Source organism: Pteronotus mesoamericanus, unplaced genomic scaffold (assembly GCF_021234165.1).
Source record: "Pteronotus mesoamericanus isolate MK-2021 breed Mesoamerican mustached bat unplaced genomic scaffold, CSHL_Meso_final contig_164, whole genome shotgun sequence".
NCBI classification, from domain to species: domain Eukaryota; kingdom Metazoa; phylum Chordata; class Mammalia; order Chiroptera; family Mormoopidae; genus Pteronotus; species Pteronotus mesoamericanus.
In genome coordinates, this window is record NW_026555065.1 from 1,517,509 (window position 1) to 1,532,896 (window position 15,388).

General features: G+C 33.0%; 1 protein-coding gene across 1 annotated transcript in view; it reads right to left on the bottom strand.

Moving 5' to 3' along the window:
• The window catches only part of PIAS1 (protein inhibitor of activated STAT 1), a 110,859-nt gene that overhangs the window by 77,607 nt on the left and 17,864 nt on the right, over positions 1–15,388 (bottom strand). The window contains exon 2 of the mRNA XM_054565231.1: positions 6,970–7,414. Coding sequence (XP_054421206.1) covers positions 6,970–7,414 — 445 coding nt within the window. The remainder of the gene's footprint in view (positions 1–6,969; positions 7,415–15,388) is intronic.

Below are 15,388 nucleotides of genomic sequence, written 5' to 3' on the forward strand. Positions count from 1 at the left end.
AATCCAAATACTATATATAGTCCAGACAACAAATATTTGTAATGTTTTATGGAAATGACTGTTTGACAAACAATAAACTTAAACAGAAGTCACCTTCTAACACGTAAAAATAAAACAAATAAATGACCTATTTAATCACAAATTGAATAGTGATATCCATGTGATCAATTAAAATATGTCTCAGTGTTTCAAATTCTTCACTCTGTAGCATCCAAATGCTTTCCAAACAATATTAGGACACTTTTAGAATTAAGAGAAACAAGAGGAGATCATCTTCACAGATAATTTCCAATTTTTATGACCATTTTTAGTTAAAAAAAATTAGAAAAGATGCCTGTGAATTGTTCCATTTTATCCTCATTATTTACTGTCACTGTCCTAAGAATAGGATTAAATTGTATTAAGTTCTATAAGAAACACTACAAACATAAAACTGTACAATAAAATCCTAATTTCCTTACCTCCCTACTCTCAGTATTTCCCCTCATTATAATCTTTCCAAAGAAGGGATAGATAATTAAAAGATTTCTTTTAAAAAACAAAAAACAAAAGAAAAACCTCAACCGTAAAAATTATAATCCACATTGTTCCTCCAGAGAAGAAACCACTTAAATTATTCTTAGGCAAGATAAATAAAACTTCTAATTACATTGTCTTTGAAGAATTAAATAAGAATGGCACAAAAGGAAATCAGTAGAAGCCCTCTTAGCTGACTTCTTGGATTAACTGATGCTTAGCAAGAACCATAGATGTTTATTTTCAAACTTGTTTATGCCAGTTGCACTTGTAATTCCAAAACTTAAATATTACAACACCAATGAAGTGTAAGCGCAAAAAGAAAAGAAGAGTTGCTGTTTTTATAAAAACTAAATTGAATGCTCTGCAAAGACCCAATTAAGAGCACACTGCTTTAAATAACACACATTGGAATTAGGTGAGTGACAACTACAAAGGATATTTTCCCCAGTTTTAACAGACTGTGGACTCAGATTGCTTAACAGGTGTTTAAATGCTCTGTGTCTGCATTGAGGAATCTAAAATTGGGAAATCAGCAGTCTCAAAGGAAAGGCCTTGACCTACATCATAACACTGGCAAGTAAACATGTAATAACATGTTTTGCATTAAAGTAAGATTCTTAAGTTACTATGTATCAATTTTATCATTCATCAGTCTTACCACTTAACTACTGGTTCCAATAAGACAGAATATTATATATCCTTCAGTAATCAACGAGGAAAATACAATTTAGAACATTAGAAACAACACTCAATGTCAACAAATATTCCTCATACCAATCTATAAGAAATCTTTTAATCCATGGATACATGATGTAAACTTATTCAAATGTACTGCCTGAAATATTTAAAAATCTGAAAAGGAGCCCTGGCAGGATAGCTCAGTTGGTTAGATACGCCAAGGTTGTGGCTCCATCCTCATAAAGGAAATCAACAGATGAATGCATAAATAAGTAGAACAAGTCAATGTTTCAATTTGTCTCTCTAATAAAATCAATACATAAAAAGAAATAATAAAAACCTGAAAAGGAAGACATCTCTTGAGAAGATATAATTTAGTTTAAATTTGATATACAAAGCAAAGTTTGAGATGACTCACCAAACTTTTTACATGACTACTCCAAATGAATACAAAGCTGTTTGTTTTCTATATATTAGCCTTGAAGTAATTATTAAATATTTGAAATAATTAAAAATATTTAGAAGAACTATGCTTAAAAAAATGTATTTTCTCTTTGAAAATATACCTGAGTCAGGGAGATAGAAATGACAAAATTTGTAACAAGTAAAAAAAGTGTATTAATGAATTTGGTTATTCAATTCTGAATCAAATAAAATACTGAATCCTAAGAATTACTATTCTTTTAGTCACCAAGAAAAAATTGTTTTTACCATTATGTTCTAACACAAGCCAACTTAATAAATAGAAACAATAATCTTCTAAATAATTGTATTATTCTGAATAATATTAAAGGATTGAGGGTAAATGTCTTGCCTCTAAATTGACAATAACAAAATATTTTAATCCAAAATTATTTATCCATTTGATTTTCATAATTGGGTAAAATCAAATTATGATTGGTGTGGGTGAGATCATAGCTCATCCACACCAAAGTGGCACACTATGCAAATGATACTTCAAAATACACTTTTAAGACATGGTATCCAATATACTGTGAAGAATAAAATTTTTCTGTGCCCCATTATTTATATGAACCAATAATATATGTGACTAAGATCCTTCTGGGTTAAGTCAGTATTTGAGAGTTGCTTCTTCATTAAAACAAAAGCAGACACAGAGAGAGAGAGAGAGAGAGAGAGAGAGAGAGAGAGAGAGACACACACACACACACGCACACACACACAGAGTAATGACTCACTACAGGAACACAATAGAAATTTTTAAAACTTACCTCTAAAGGAGTGTCGATGGATTCTACATTAAGCATGTGATATCTTTGTAATTATGGGAAATTTGTAAAAAATATAGAATATATTGAATATCCAAGTCATCAATTAATCAGAGATCAGAGTTAAGTGTGGAACAATAAAGGGAAGGATACACCTTTTTCTCCTACTCTATTTTCTCATCCCTATCATTAAGGTACTGTTTATGATACGTGGTATGCCTTAATTGTATATGGATTAAAAAATGGTTAAAATTCACTGAATAGAAATAAAAGACTATTGTATTTAAATGAATGGGAGAGCTAATACATACTTACTGAACAACTACCATGTAACAGGTTCACAGTTAGCTATTTATTACAGATGAATACAGTAGAGCCCTTACCATTTCGAGGAACTCACAACAAAATGTAGGAAACTGAAATTGATTCTGAAATGGAGGGTAGGGGGGATAGACAGATTAAGTGGAGAATTTTAGATTAATAGAAAAGGTTAAAAAAGCATCTGAAATGGGCTTCACAGAACAAATAGATTTTAATACTGACAGACAACACACAATATCAAGCACTTTACAACTACCTTGACTTCATCTCCCAATTCCTCTAGTTAACTATGGACAATGAAAAGAATTCTCTCTGTAATATGTGGTTCCAAAATGAACAAAGACCTTAAAAGTACTTTAAAATTAAAGAAATAATAATAATTGTAAGAATGGATATGAATTATCTAATGAAATGGGGGATAATAATTATTTCAATTTTCTCGTAAGATAAACCATGCATAAAAACATTCAGCTTGCATCAGAACACCTCAAAATCTGTTTAAATCTAGTGCTTGAAGCCAAAATAGAAGGGAAATAAGTGAAAAATTAAATTTACCTGTCACCTTCTTAAACTCAAGTGATAATCATGATGAACTGGTTAGCTGTTAAGAGCTTGTAACAATTTTACAATAAAAGTATTGAGTTGGCCAAAAACTCCGGTATGTTTTTTCCATAAAATAAAAGACATTGTTCATTTTTATCAGTAACTTTACTGATTTGGATACTTTGAGTATGGCGGGTATCTCCCACATAGTAGAACACTGAATTTCTCAATTAATGCCTCGATTTGATCAATGTCAACTTCACCTGGTCTAGCATCATCCAGCAAGAAATCTCCAGCACAAAACTTCGTAAACCACTTAACATGTCCATTTGATCAGTCACAGCACTTTCTCCATACAATGCACAAATCTTTTTTTGCGTTTCACGTATAAAGGACCCATGGACAAAGCCAAAGTGGGGAAAGATTGAGGGAGGGTGTTAGGGGTGGGGCAGGGGAAAGAGGTGGCGGGAAAATTTTTACCTTTCCTGAAATAATAAAGCATAATACGCATGAAATGTGTATTTTCTTCCATCTTCAATATTAAAATGGCTACACAAAAATTCACTCATATTGATGTTTTTTCTTTTAATGGATGCTGATATGACAGCTGTCACAATACAATCTAACAAAATTGTTTTGAGTGAAGTTAGACAACTAAGAGCTACTAGAGCCATCTTACAGGGAAAAAAAGAATGAATTTTTTGGCCAACCTAATATGTTTTAGAAACAAAGAGAATGCTGGAAGTCATTTAATTTTTTAGAAAATATTATTTTGTCACATTCAAAACAATCTACTGGCAAAAGTAATCCTTTAGAAAACTGAATTCTATGATGAAGTAAGTCACTTCAATTAATGAAGTACAGAAGTAGTCTTTTAATAACCCTAAAGAATTTTATAGATTTTTTTATTCTTTTTTAAAATAAAAGAGCTTTAAAATATATCTGCAGATTACTCAATCTTTTTTCAATAAATCTTTTTCAGATTCACTGAGCATTCCCCTACCCCAAATTTTTACTGAGTCAGTAAACCCCCACAAATTACTCTCTGGTAAGAAAAGACCTTACAATTACTTCAAATAAATAATTTTAAATGATTATAAGAATAGATAAGAATTACCTAATAAAACAGGGGAATAACAGAAAGATTTTATTTTTTTTTTTTAGAAACATGAACCATGCATCACAAGAACATTCAGCTTACATCAAGACATCTCAAAATCTGTTTAAATCTAATGCTTAATGCTAAAATGGAAGGGTAAAAATTGAAAAATTAAATTTACCTGTCACATTCTGGACTCAAATAATCAGAATTCCTTATTTACCTATTACTATTACATATTAATAAATTCATAAAGATAGATGTTCCTTGAAGTATTAAATAAGATATAAGATATAAATTATGGTATCTTAAGTTAAGCTACAAAGGCATGAAAAGACAATTAGCATGCACAATTAGAAATAAACATATATTCACGCAAAATAATTTAAAATTTTCTTAGTTTAATTTAAAATATTATCCAACACAACCATGTGTCCAGTCCACATTTCTACTCTCTATAACAAAATTTAGATGCATATGTAAACGACTCTTATTCATACCTGTACTAGTAATTTGTGTTAGTGAAAATGAAAACAGCAAGGCACATTAAGTAATTAAGATTAGAAAGAAAATTTGATTGAAATAAGCCAGGGGGTGAAAGACAAATATCATATAATCTCACTTATAAGTGGAGCCTAATCAACAAAACAGACAAACAAGGAAAATATAACCAGCAACATTGAAAGAAAAAAGAAACCGACAGTGGTGTGAGGGAAGAGGGTGGGGGGTAATGGGGAAGGGAACAGGAAGGGTCAAATCAAGGAACATGTATAAAGGACACATGGACAAAGCCAAAGTGGGGAAAGATTGAGAAAGGGAGGTAGCGGTAGGTGGGGCAGGGGAAAGTGGTGGTGGGAAAATGGAGACAAATGTATTTGAACAATTAAAAAAAACAATAGCATCAAAAGAATAAACTACTTAGGAATAAATTTATAAAAGAAAAAGAAAAAAAGAAAATTTGAGAGCTGGGAATCAAGTCAAAGCCACCATCATTCTTTTCCTTTAAATCTCAGGTGATGTTCACTGCAGCATGTTTTTGGGCAGCAAAACACTGGAAATTTTTGTCTTTTAATAAAGGACTTCTTTAAATCATAGAATAGTATACAGTCTGTAATAAGAAATAAGCTAGTATACACATGTTCACATATATACACACCATATAAATGTGTGTACATATGGCCCTCAATTAAAATGGATATATATATAACAGACAAGAATGCCTATAATATACTATGGGGAAAAAAGATATGCCACAGAATACTATGTATAATATGATTCCTTCATGAAAAACAAGAGACATAATTTGCTTATACATATATGCATAAACAATAAACTGCTAACAGGGAAAGGACTTTGGCACTTGCATTTTTCATAATAAGCATGTGTAAGCTTCAGAAATATACAGTAGGTTCTCAACAGCCTACAGTTAGTTTTCTTATTATGGCTTTTTTAAACATAAAATAATGTGATATAAAATTTGTGTTGTTTGGAAATGACTCCTAAAATCTTGATTTACTCAGGTAAATTCTGCAAAATATAATTAAAAACAAACATTTCCCAGTTCAAAGAATTTTAGTAAATGTTTTCAAAATTTAACACTCAACAAACCCCCAAACTGCGATGTTTAATTTTTTTTAACAGGGTCAGCAAACGTCTTCTGTAAGACAGTAAATATTTTAGGTTTTGTAGACATACATGGACTCTGTGCATATTCTTTTTTTTTTTTTAAAAAAACAGCTCTAGTATTTTTTTTTAACATTCTTAGCTCAGATCCACAAAAAACAGGCTGCAGACTATATTTGCCTTGCTCACCACAGTTTACCAACCACTGATTTATAACAACAAACAAGCATCTGGAAATCTGATACTTAAATAAAATACACCAAAAGCATAAGAGATCACAATAGAGTCAGTTTTATTCTTCATTAAATAAAGTAAGGTTGTATTATAGCAATTAAAATTACAAGTTGATAAAGTCTATTAATATGCTAGGTATTAATCAAATAATGGGAAAACACAGTAAATGGTATTTCAAGCATTTGTTATTATATAACCATGATAATGCGTACACCTGCAAAGCACATATATCCACTTTTAAAAGTCAGTTGAAACTGAAATACTACACATCAAAGCTCAAATCTCCTTTTCTAATAATTAAAACCACTGACTTATTTAAATAATCAAAACTAGTTAGTCATTTGTTTTAGATGTCATCAATCCTGGAAAATTAAGAACCGAATTTAAAGGCTAGTAATAATTACTAGGTTTTAGTTTTTTAATTTGTAAGGGTTATAATAAAATATTAATCAACAATCAAAAATATACAAGTTTATATTTGAAAATGTTTTAATATATACTAAGTCAGAAACCATCACTAAAAACTTGATTATACTTTTTTCTTTGTCGAAAAGATAGCTGTTATACATTTGATTCTATCTAAAATTGAAAGATTATTATCATCCGGATGCCATTACCAAATGTAAAATTTCACTTTATATAATAAACTGGGTCAAATTAAAACTCTAAAATGAAAATGTATCCCCCAAAAGTAACCAAATAACCATTATAGAATAATCTTACCTAGACTGGTGGGTTTTATCAGTTCATCCAGTAAATCATAAAATGGTAATTTCTGAAGTTTTATATCCGGATGGACTGGGTGAAGAGCTGATGTAAGGTGTGGGAGTTCCAGTTCATGTTTAGGTCCCAGAAGAGAAACAGGGAGTAATGGTGATGATGCAGGGTGACCATCATAAGTGAGTTGTGGAATGGTAGATGGAGACAAAGTTGCTGGCATAGGACCTGAATGTACGCTGGGGATGGACAAGTCCGCAGGCGTCATGATTTTCTGGGGGAACCTCCGCCTATAGAGTTCTTTAATTTTCATTTGTACAGCAGGACTGCAGCCAGCCTTTAGCAAATGCAGGGCTTTCGTGAGAAGTTCGTGTTTGCGTCCGTGCTTGTTTCTCCCAGCGTAGCCCAACAGTACTTGAAGTTCAGAAACTCTAAGGCTCATAACCATTTGCTTAGAGATAAAACAGAAATGTTAAACATTAGTATTCCAAGAATATAATTTACAATATTAAACAATACTTGATTATACCATTTTTTCTTTATCATTTGCTCAGAGAACAATTCATTTACTATCAATTCTAGGTATTTCAAATTTAGTTTAATCACTTAAGTAATCAAAGAAAATTAATATTAATAAATTCACTGACTTCTACCCAGGGCTATGAAAGATTAACCACATCTCACCCCATCCCACTGTTTTGATGAAATTGTCAAGTATTTATCAAGCACTCACTGAGTCTCCAGGAGAATTCCTAGTACTATATGGATGGCAAAAGATAATAATGAGTCCTCAAGAACATTTGTTTTCTTGGGGGAAAACTGTTAAGTACATATGAAACACATCAACAGCCCACCTCAAACACCAGATGTATGCAGGATATAAATAACATCAAGTACTACATTGTATAATAATTCTGGAATTTGTAGGACTTAAACAAGACCTTTTCTGAACCATGATATGCCAGATACTTTGATATTTACATATTGGTTGTCACTAAATTGTTCCAACTCCACAAGGTGCTAACCTTCTTTTTTTAAATATGAAGAAACTAGTTGAGAAAGGTTAAATAACTTACCTAAGGCCACAGAGCCACTAAGTAGCAGTCAGGACTCGAAGCCAGTTAATGTATGATTCTAAAGCCCATGCTCTTTCCACTAAACCGTTAGGAAAAGGATGGAGCTGGAAACATTATTGAGGCACTCCCCAGCAAGGCTAGACAAAAAAGTCCAGGAATTCAATCCACATGCCATAACAGGTAAGACTAAAGTAAAGAAATCTGTTTTACTTTGTTTAACGCTGTGTTCTCAAACTGATTTAGTCACTGTTTTTCTTTTTCTCCCCAACTACTAAGAAAGGGACTGTCAACAGGAAATGTCTATCTATACCAATCCTCTCATTTTAAAGTAGGGTAAAATGAAATCCATAAAGAAGAAATGGCTTACCCAAGATCACACATCTATTAATAGCAAAATCCTGACTTTACCACCACTGACAGGGTGTAGGTGTTAGGATACAAGACACATGTAAGCTTACCATTTACTATTTCCCCAACTGTGTTATGCCCTCACTTCATACTAAAATACCAATACATAAAGGCTAAACTGCCTTCCTTAATTCCCCACCAGTCCCTGAGATGACAGCCAATCCTCTAGTTCTTTGCATTGCAAAACAGTTAAAGAAAAAAGTAAAATAGAAAAAGAGTATATAAAGAGTTTTATATGCAATATAGCTGGTTAATCAAAAAATTATGAGCCCTCCCCCTACTTCTCTGGCCTCCAAAATGCTCTGTTTCTTCAAAGTCCAGCTTTTGCTCATTTGGCCTGGCAGAACTAATAACTCTCTCCTACTTTTACTGGCCACTTTTCCTGTCTTTATTTTAGCATTTATCTTGCTGTATTTTATTTTCTGTTTATACAAGTGATTCCATGACCCGGCTGAGGTCCCCTAGGGCACAAGACCACGCTGTCCTCAGCATCTAACACTAAGGCCTGACAAGAGCAGAAACTCTTCAAATGCCAGAGAGAAAGGACAGAGGCAGGTGAGGGAGGTTAGAGGGGAGGAGGGGGAGGAGGGGGAGAAGAGGGAGGAGAGGAAGTCAAACAAGAAGAAAGGGAGTGGAATCCACAGTGATTTGTTTTACATATAACTACAACATAAATGCAAATGAACTCCCAAATCCTTACGTTCTATAGAAGGCATGCAGAGATATAATGTAGATATAATGTAGATCTGGAACAGACCTAACAACAAAGTCAACCTGAAAACCTATAAATGTTTCTTTTTAGGTGTCATCAGAGGTTAAATTATTATTAACTATAATGTCAGCAAAATATGAATTTCTCCATACTATTCAATGTCCTCAGAGTACAAAATAGTGTAAAGATTTTTATCCCTTATTTTAAAAGAACAGGGATCTCAACAGAAAAGCAATATATTAATAAGTAAGCCTCTGCTTTTAAAGAAATAACACAAATTATGCCTCAAAAATTACAAGGTAAAAATAAATTTAAGTTGGCATTGGTCAAATGGACTTCATTTTACAGAGAAAACTCTAAGTTTTAGAAAGAAAAAAATGTCTTTCCATTTCAATTCAACTCCATTCTCCTAAGACAAACACAAACAAATACAAAATTTAGAGTTTATTACCATAAACTCTTCACAGATGACAGATTGTGTCCTTATTTTATTGATATATAAAGCTTTAAATGCAGCACAGATGTATTATTGTTCTATTTTTATGGAACAACACATTAACAATTCACATAAAGTAAAAGCTTGTGCTTGATGCTCAAAAAAAGTTAATGTTGGTAAGTATAGTTTTTGTTTTTTACAGGATGCCTAATCGATCATCACAATTTTGGGGCAGGAAGTATCCTCATTTTTACAGATGGGAAAGCTGAGGCCTAGGAAGGTTAAGAAATTTGTTGGTGCTTTGGCTGGTGTGGCTCAGTGGATTTAGTGCCAGCCTGCAAACCAAAAAGTGGCCAGGTTCAATTCCCAGTCAGGGCATGTGCCTGGGTTGTGGGCCTGGCCCCACTAGTTGCAGGTGTGCAAGAGGGAACCGACAGATGTATCTCTCACACATCGATGTTCCTCTCCCTCTAAAAATAAATAAATAAAATCTTAAAAAAAAAAAAAAAAAAAAAAAAGCCCTGGCTGATGTGGCTCCATGCATCCTGCATCCTGTCCAACGACCTATTGGGGGCATGCAAGAGGCAACCCATCAATATTCCCTGCGCACATCGATGTTTCTCTCCCTTTCCTTCTCCCTCTTTCCCCCTCTTTCTAAAAATAAATAAATAACTTTTTAAAAAGAAAGAAATTTGTTAAATGTTGCACAACTATTTCTACTCCAAATGCTGCATTTTTATACTATGAACCCGTTTTTTAGAGAAAATAAGACACATGTCTTTTAATCAGGACACAGAAAAATCTTTTACAAGATTAATTTATTTAGCATTCAATCTCCATTTCAAGCTTCAACATTTTGGCTTTAAAAAAATTGGTGGTTAAGAAAAGAATAACCTAGATTCAAGTTAACCATTGCACCTTATAATCAAGTATACTGAAAGATATAGAGCTGCCATCTATTGCTATTGCTGAAGCAGTTGTTCCATGTTCCATACTCAAAAACTGTAATAAGCATGCAGCATTTTTAAAACTAAATAAAAGGGGTTGGGGAACACAAACACCTGAAGCATCACTCAACTGAAAAGCTTCAGAGAAGCATGGAGCAGTCACATGTGAAGTGTTGACAAGACAGAGGAAAACTAAACAGAGCTGAGATGCTAATCAATTATCAGTGTTTACACTATTACTATGGCTGTAAATAATATTCACAACTGAGCCAAAAGTGTATCATTACTCTTCGTTATTTGTATGACCCTGCTTTCCTTATAGTTAATAATTGCACTGTTTTTGCATTTGCTTTAATTTTCTAGTTTATCTTCAAGCTCTTGCTGCAAGTGTTACTTTCCTATTCCTCCAGTCCCCCTCCATCAGGTTCCAACTTGGACTGCTTGTTGTCTAGGCATGGTACACAACTACAGTCACAGAATTTCCCTTTAACTTATCCTGGTAATTCCCTTGTCTCTCTTCCTAGTGGATCCCTGTTTCCCTGGTCTCACCTCCTTACTGATTTTCTCTTTTTAGTAGGGTATTTCCACCTGTAATTTCCTGAGAATGGAGTATGGGAAAGACGTTTTTTAAATTCTTACATTGTCTAAAATATCTTCACTTACCCATAAATTAAAAACTGAAATTGATTCAATATAGAATTCTAGACAAGAAAACATCTGTTGGAATATTGAAGACCTTTCCTCAATGTCCTCTGGCTTCCAGTGTTGCTGTTAGGAAGCCTAGCCACATTCTGATCCCCAGTCCTTCATGGTCACTTGTATGTCCCCCTCAAGAAGCTTACAGAAGGTTCTATTTATGTGCTCTGAAATTTTACAGTATGTCTCAGGGTTGGGTCCCCCCACCCAATTGTTTGAAATGATAATTGAGCATCTTTTAAATGTAGAGACGAATGCTTTTCAGTTCTGGGGAGTTTTCTTAGAATAATCTTCCTTAGACTTTTTTTCCTACTCTTCCTTCTTTGCCTATTATAATGCTCCTTGAGACTTACCTTCTGATAAACCCATCACAAAATAAAAATATTTTAGGTCAAAAATGCATTCAATACACCTAATCTACTTAAGATCATACCTTAGCTCAATCTACCATAAATATGCTCAGAATACAATATCCAAAAAATACTGGCAAGACAGTACACTGAAGAGTATCGATTGTTCTCCCTGGTGATGGCAGGCCTGACCAGAAGCTGTAGCTCACTGCAGCTGCCTGGGATCATAAAAAAGTATCTTAACCACATACTGCTAGCCTGGGAAAACATCAATGTATATGCCTTCAGCATCATCATAAAGTCCAAAAATCTTAAGTCAAAACAACCTAGGTGGGGAGTCATCTATATATATTTAAGATACTGATGTTCCTACATTGATTCTTTAATTTTCCTTTATATTTTTCCCCTTACATTTTATTGGCCTTGTCTTTTAGCTCTATTTTCTGAAAGATATCCTCAACTTTATCTTCTAACTCTTCTATTCAATTTTTAATTTCCATAAACTCCTTTCTTTAAGCTGTATATTTCTTTTTTCCTCTTTTCCCTACATCTTTTTCTAATTTTCCATTCTCTCTGAGGATATAAATTAGGTGTTTGACGTTATTGCTGCTCTTCTTCTGCTCCCTGCACTGTCTCTGTAACCTGAGTTCTTTTTTGTTATTTGCTTTGGTCTCTGCCTTTCCTGCTTGACATTTTCTTCAGTGAGAGAGAATCCTTGGCTGTACATTTATATCTAAGGATAAGATCCTAAAAAGATCTGTGTGAGCACAGACCAGTGAGCAGACCAGTGTACTTCATTCTAGAATAATCAGGCAAGAACCTGGCTATTTTTAGAATTCTTTTATTTTTCTTTTGTTTGATCACTTTTGACAGAAAGGAATCCTCCAATCTCCTTAGGCAGTATAAGACTGGCTTACAATTGTTCTAGGACAGAGTGGGTAAATGGGAAGAGATGAGGGGGAGGTGCTTGTAATTCAATAAGACAGTTGATTTAATCTCCCTTTCAGATACGTAAAATACTACAAACATACACACGTATATACTGAATACTTATACACATTTATGAGAACACTATTCCAACTACAGAGGCAGGAAGCATTCTGAAAAATATAAAAACAACTCTATATTCAAGCAACATTAACAAGCATTGTAGACAAAGTACTTCTGCGATTAAATAGAAAGTGCCAGTTTTATTGTCTCATAAGTTATGACCTTACATTATTGAAGGTCATAAGAAATTGTGCATAAGACTTAGGTACTTCCTGTAGAACAACATAATTACTCTCCTTCAAACATCCCACTGCAGTGGTTTAAATGATTAGTCATTAGGCAGACTCTGAATTCTTAATCTTTATCTGGTATCAATTTATAATCAATTGTAAACCAAAATGAATTCTAAATATAGACAAAATAGGCATTTAACAATGTCATAATCTCGTAATTTTACTTTCTATCCACAAAAGCAAAGAAATCATCAAAAATTCTTTAACTGAATACAGTAAAGCCTATACTACAGTACAATACAACAAAAATACTTAATTATTTTCAAAGACAGATTTTTTCATTTAATAAAACTGACTTCTGGATCATTTCTAATCATCTCCATTTGAAATAGTTAATAAGCAGCTGTTAGATTAGCAATTTGTCAACAATGTCCAGTCCAACCAGAAAACCTAGTTAGACAGTTTCTACTAAAGCAGCAAGTCAAGTTGGTTACATACTTCTCCATAGTCCTGTTCCACCCAATTTATTTTATTTTTTTCTCAATATTAGATGACTGAAAAATGGCCTGTAGTTCCTACTCCTCTAGCTGATCATCTTCCTCCTCTCCTGATCTATTCCATCATACTGGTGGCATTTAGCTTCCACATAATGACAAAATATGGAGGTCCCATTCTCCTTCAAGCAAAGAATAACCTAACATTCCACTGAAATGGTTTAACATAATTTCCAATTTTTGATAAATTAATCATCCCCATTTATGTACTATCACATCTCATGAAACATAATGGATATATTCCTTCAAGAAATTCCTTCTAAATGATAACTTGAATGCTAAAAATAACAAACCCAACTAAGATCATTTTAAAATTTGGGTATTTTTACTAATAAAAAATGAAGTTTAACTTTTTTTTAATTTAGAGTTTAAAATTCTAACACATTGCCACACTTCTTGCACAGAGGGAGAAAAACATGACTTTTATTTCAGTAAAAAGCTGCTCTGCAAACAGATGTTCAATAAATGTTTTTTGGATCAATGCATAGGTCCTAAATAAGTATGCAGAAAGAGGGAATATAGGAACAAACAATGAACACATAAAGACATGCTAGTCTTCAAAGACAGGCACATATAATTATCGGATTAATTCAAAAGTTACTGAATTCATACTATGTGCTACGTACATGTAAAATATGTAATATACTAGTACATATAAAATTTGGATTCCAGTACTGACAGCCACTAATTGACTAGATCACAGTCTTTCAGGGTTTGTTTTCTCACTTCAAAATATGAGAAATTAACAAGAAGTTCTCAACAGTTTCTTAAAATTTCAAAATTCTATAATGCTACAACGCTATTAAATGAATTCTCATTCTACTCTTCTACGGTTAAAGGAATACAAATAATTAAAACAGTGAAACCCTTCTCTATTAGGAATGTTTTCCATCAAGATTTTAATTGTCTTTTACTTGGGATAATAGAGTAAAAATAATGATAAACCTAATATATGTTAAATGCTTACACTATGCCCATTACATACTAATTACAGTAAACATGATTATCTTATTTAAACCTCTCAAGAACTCAAGGGACAGAGCATTATTATTTCCATTGTCTGGATTTAAAAACAAAAAAAACAAACAAATAAACAAAAAACCCTGACATCTGGATAAGAAAACCCATTCATTTTTCAAATAAAAATCTAGAATTAAAAAAAAATAAGCAGAGCTTTAAGAAAGTTTAAGTCACCAAATTATAAAAGATTGAGTATTCTTTCCCAAACTGCACCAATGAAAACAAACAAAACAATGTATCTGCAATTAAAGTGTAAACAAGGCAAGCAGCAATAAAAGAAACAGCATACTCTATGTGAAGGTTAAGAAGCTGAAAGGGTTAAGAAGCAGAAAAGGAGAGAGAGATAAATAGTAACAAAACAAAAAGTGAGGGGGGGAAATGCTTTCTATAGCTAAACAAAGTCTTTAAATCAGAACCTTCAATCTGGGTCCCACAAAGAGATTAAGGAAAAGCGCTAGAAGGAATGTATCAAAAGAACTATTTCAGAGTAACAGGTGTAATCTACTCAAGGTTATAGAGCTAGCAAGTAAAGGGGCTGTCTCAAGTCAGATGCCAAAGTACACGCAATGCTGCAGAGTACTGATAATGACAGACATTATTAGATAATTTGAAAAATGATGTATATTTTTGGAAATACTAATATCATAACATAAAACAGAACTCTGGACATCTTCTTGTCCAACTATCCATTTGTAACCTCCTTAAATTGATGGTTTCCTAACCTCTGCTGAAACACTTCTCTACGAGTTCACTTCTAAAAGCCTAATTTTATAGCAGCCTACATTACTGAAAAGTCTATGAATTGAAATTTTCCTTTAACTTCCACCCAATGATTCTAAAAGGTTGTCCTGTTTGTGTACCAGAGTCTATTTTTAAAATGTGTTTAGAGGGCTCTTTCGCTTCAACTGGCCTGGTTTCTAGACCCCCTTCTCACCTTGACCATTGTTCTCTGAGCATTCTGCAGTCCGTCCTACTCAGAATGAATGAAATAATCCAGACAGTG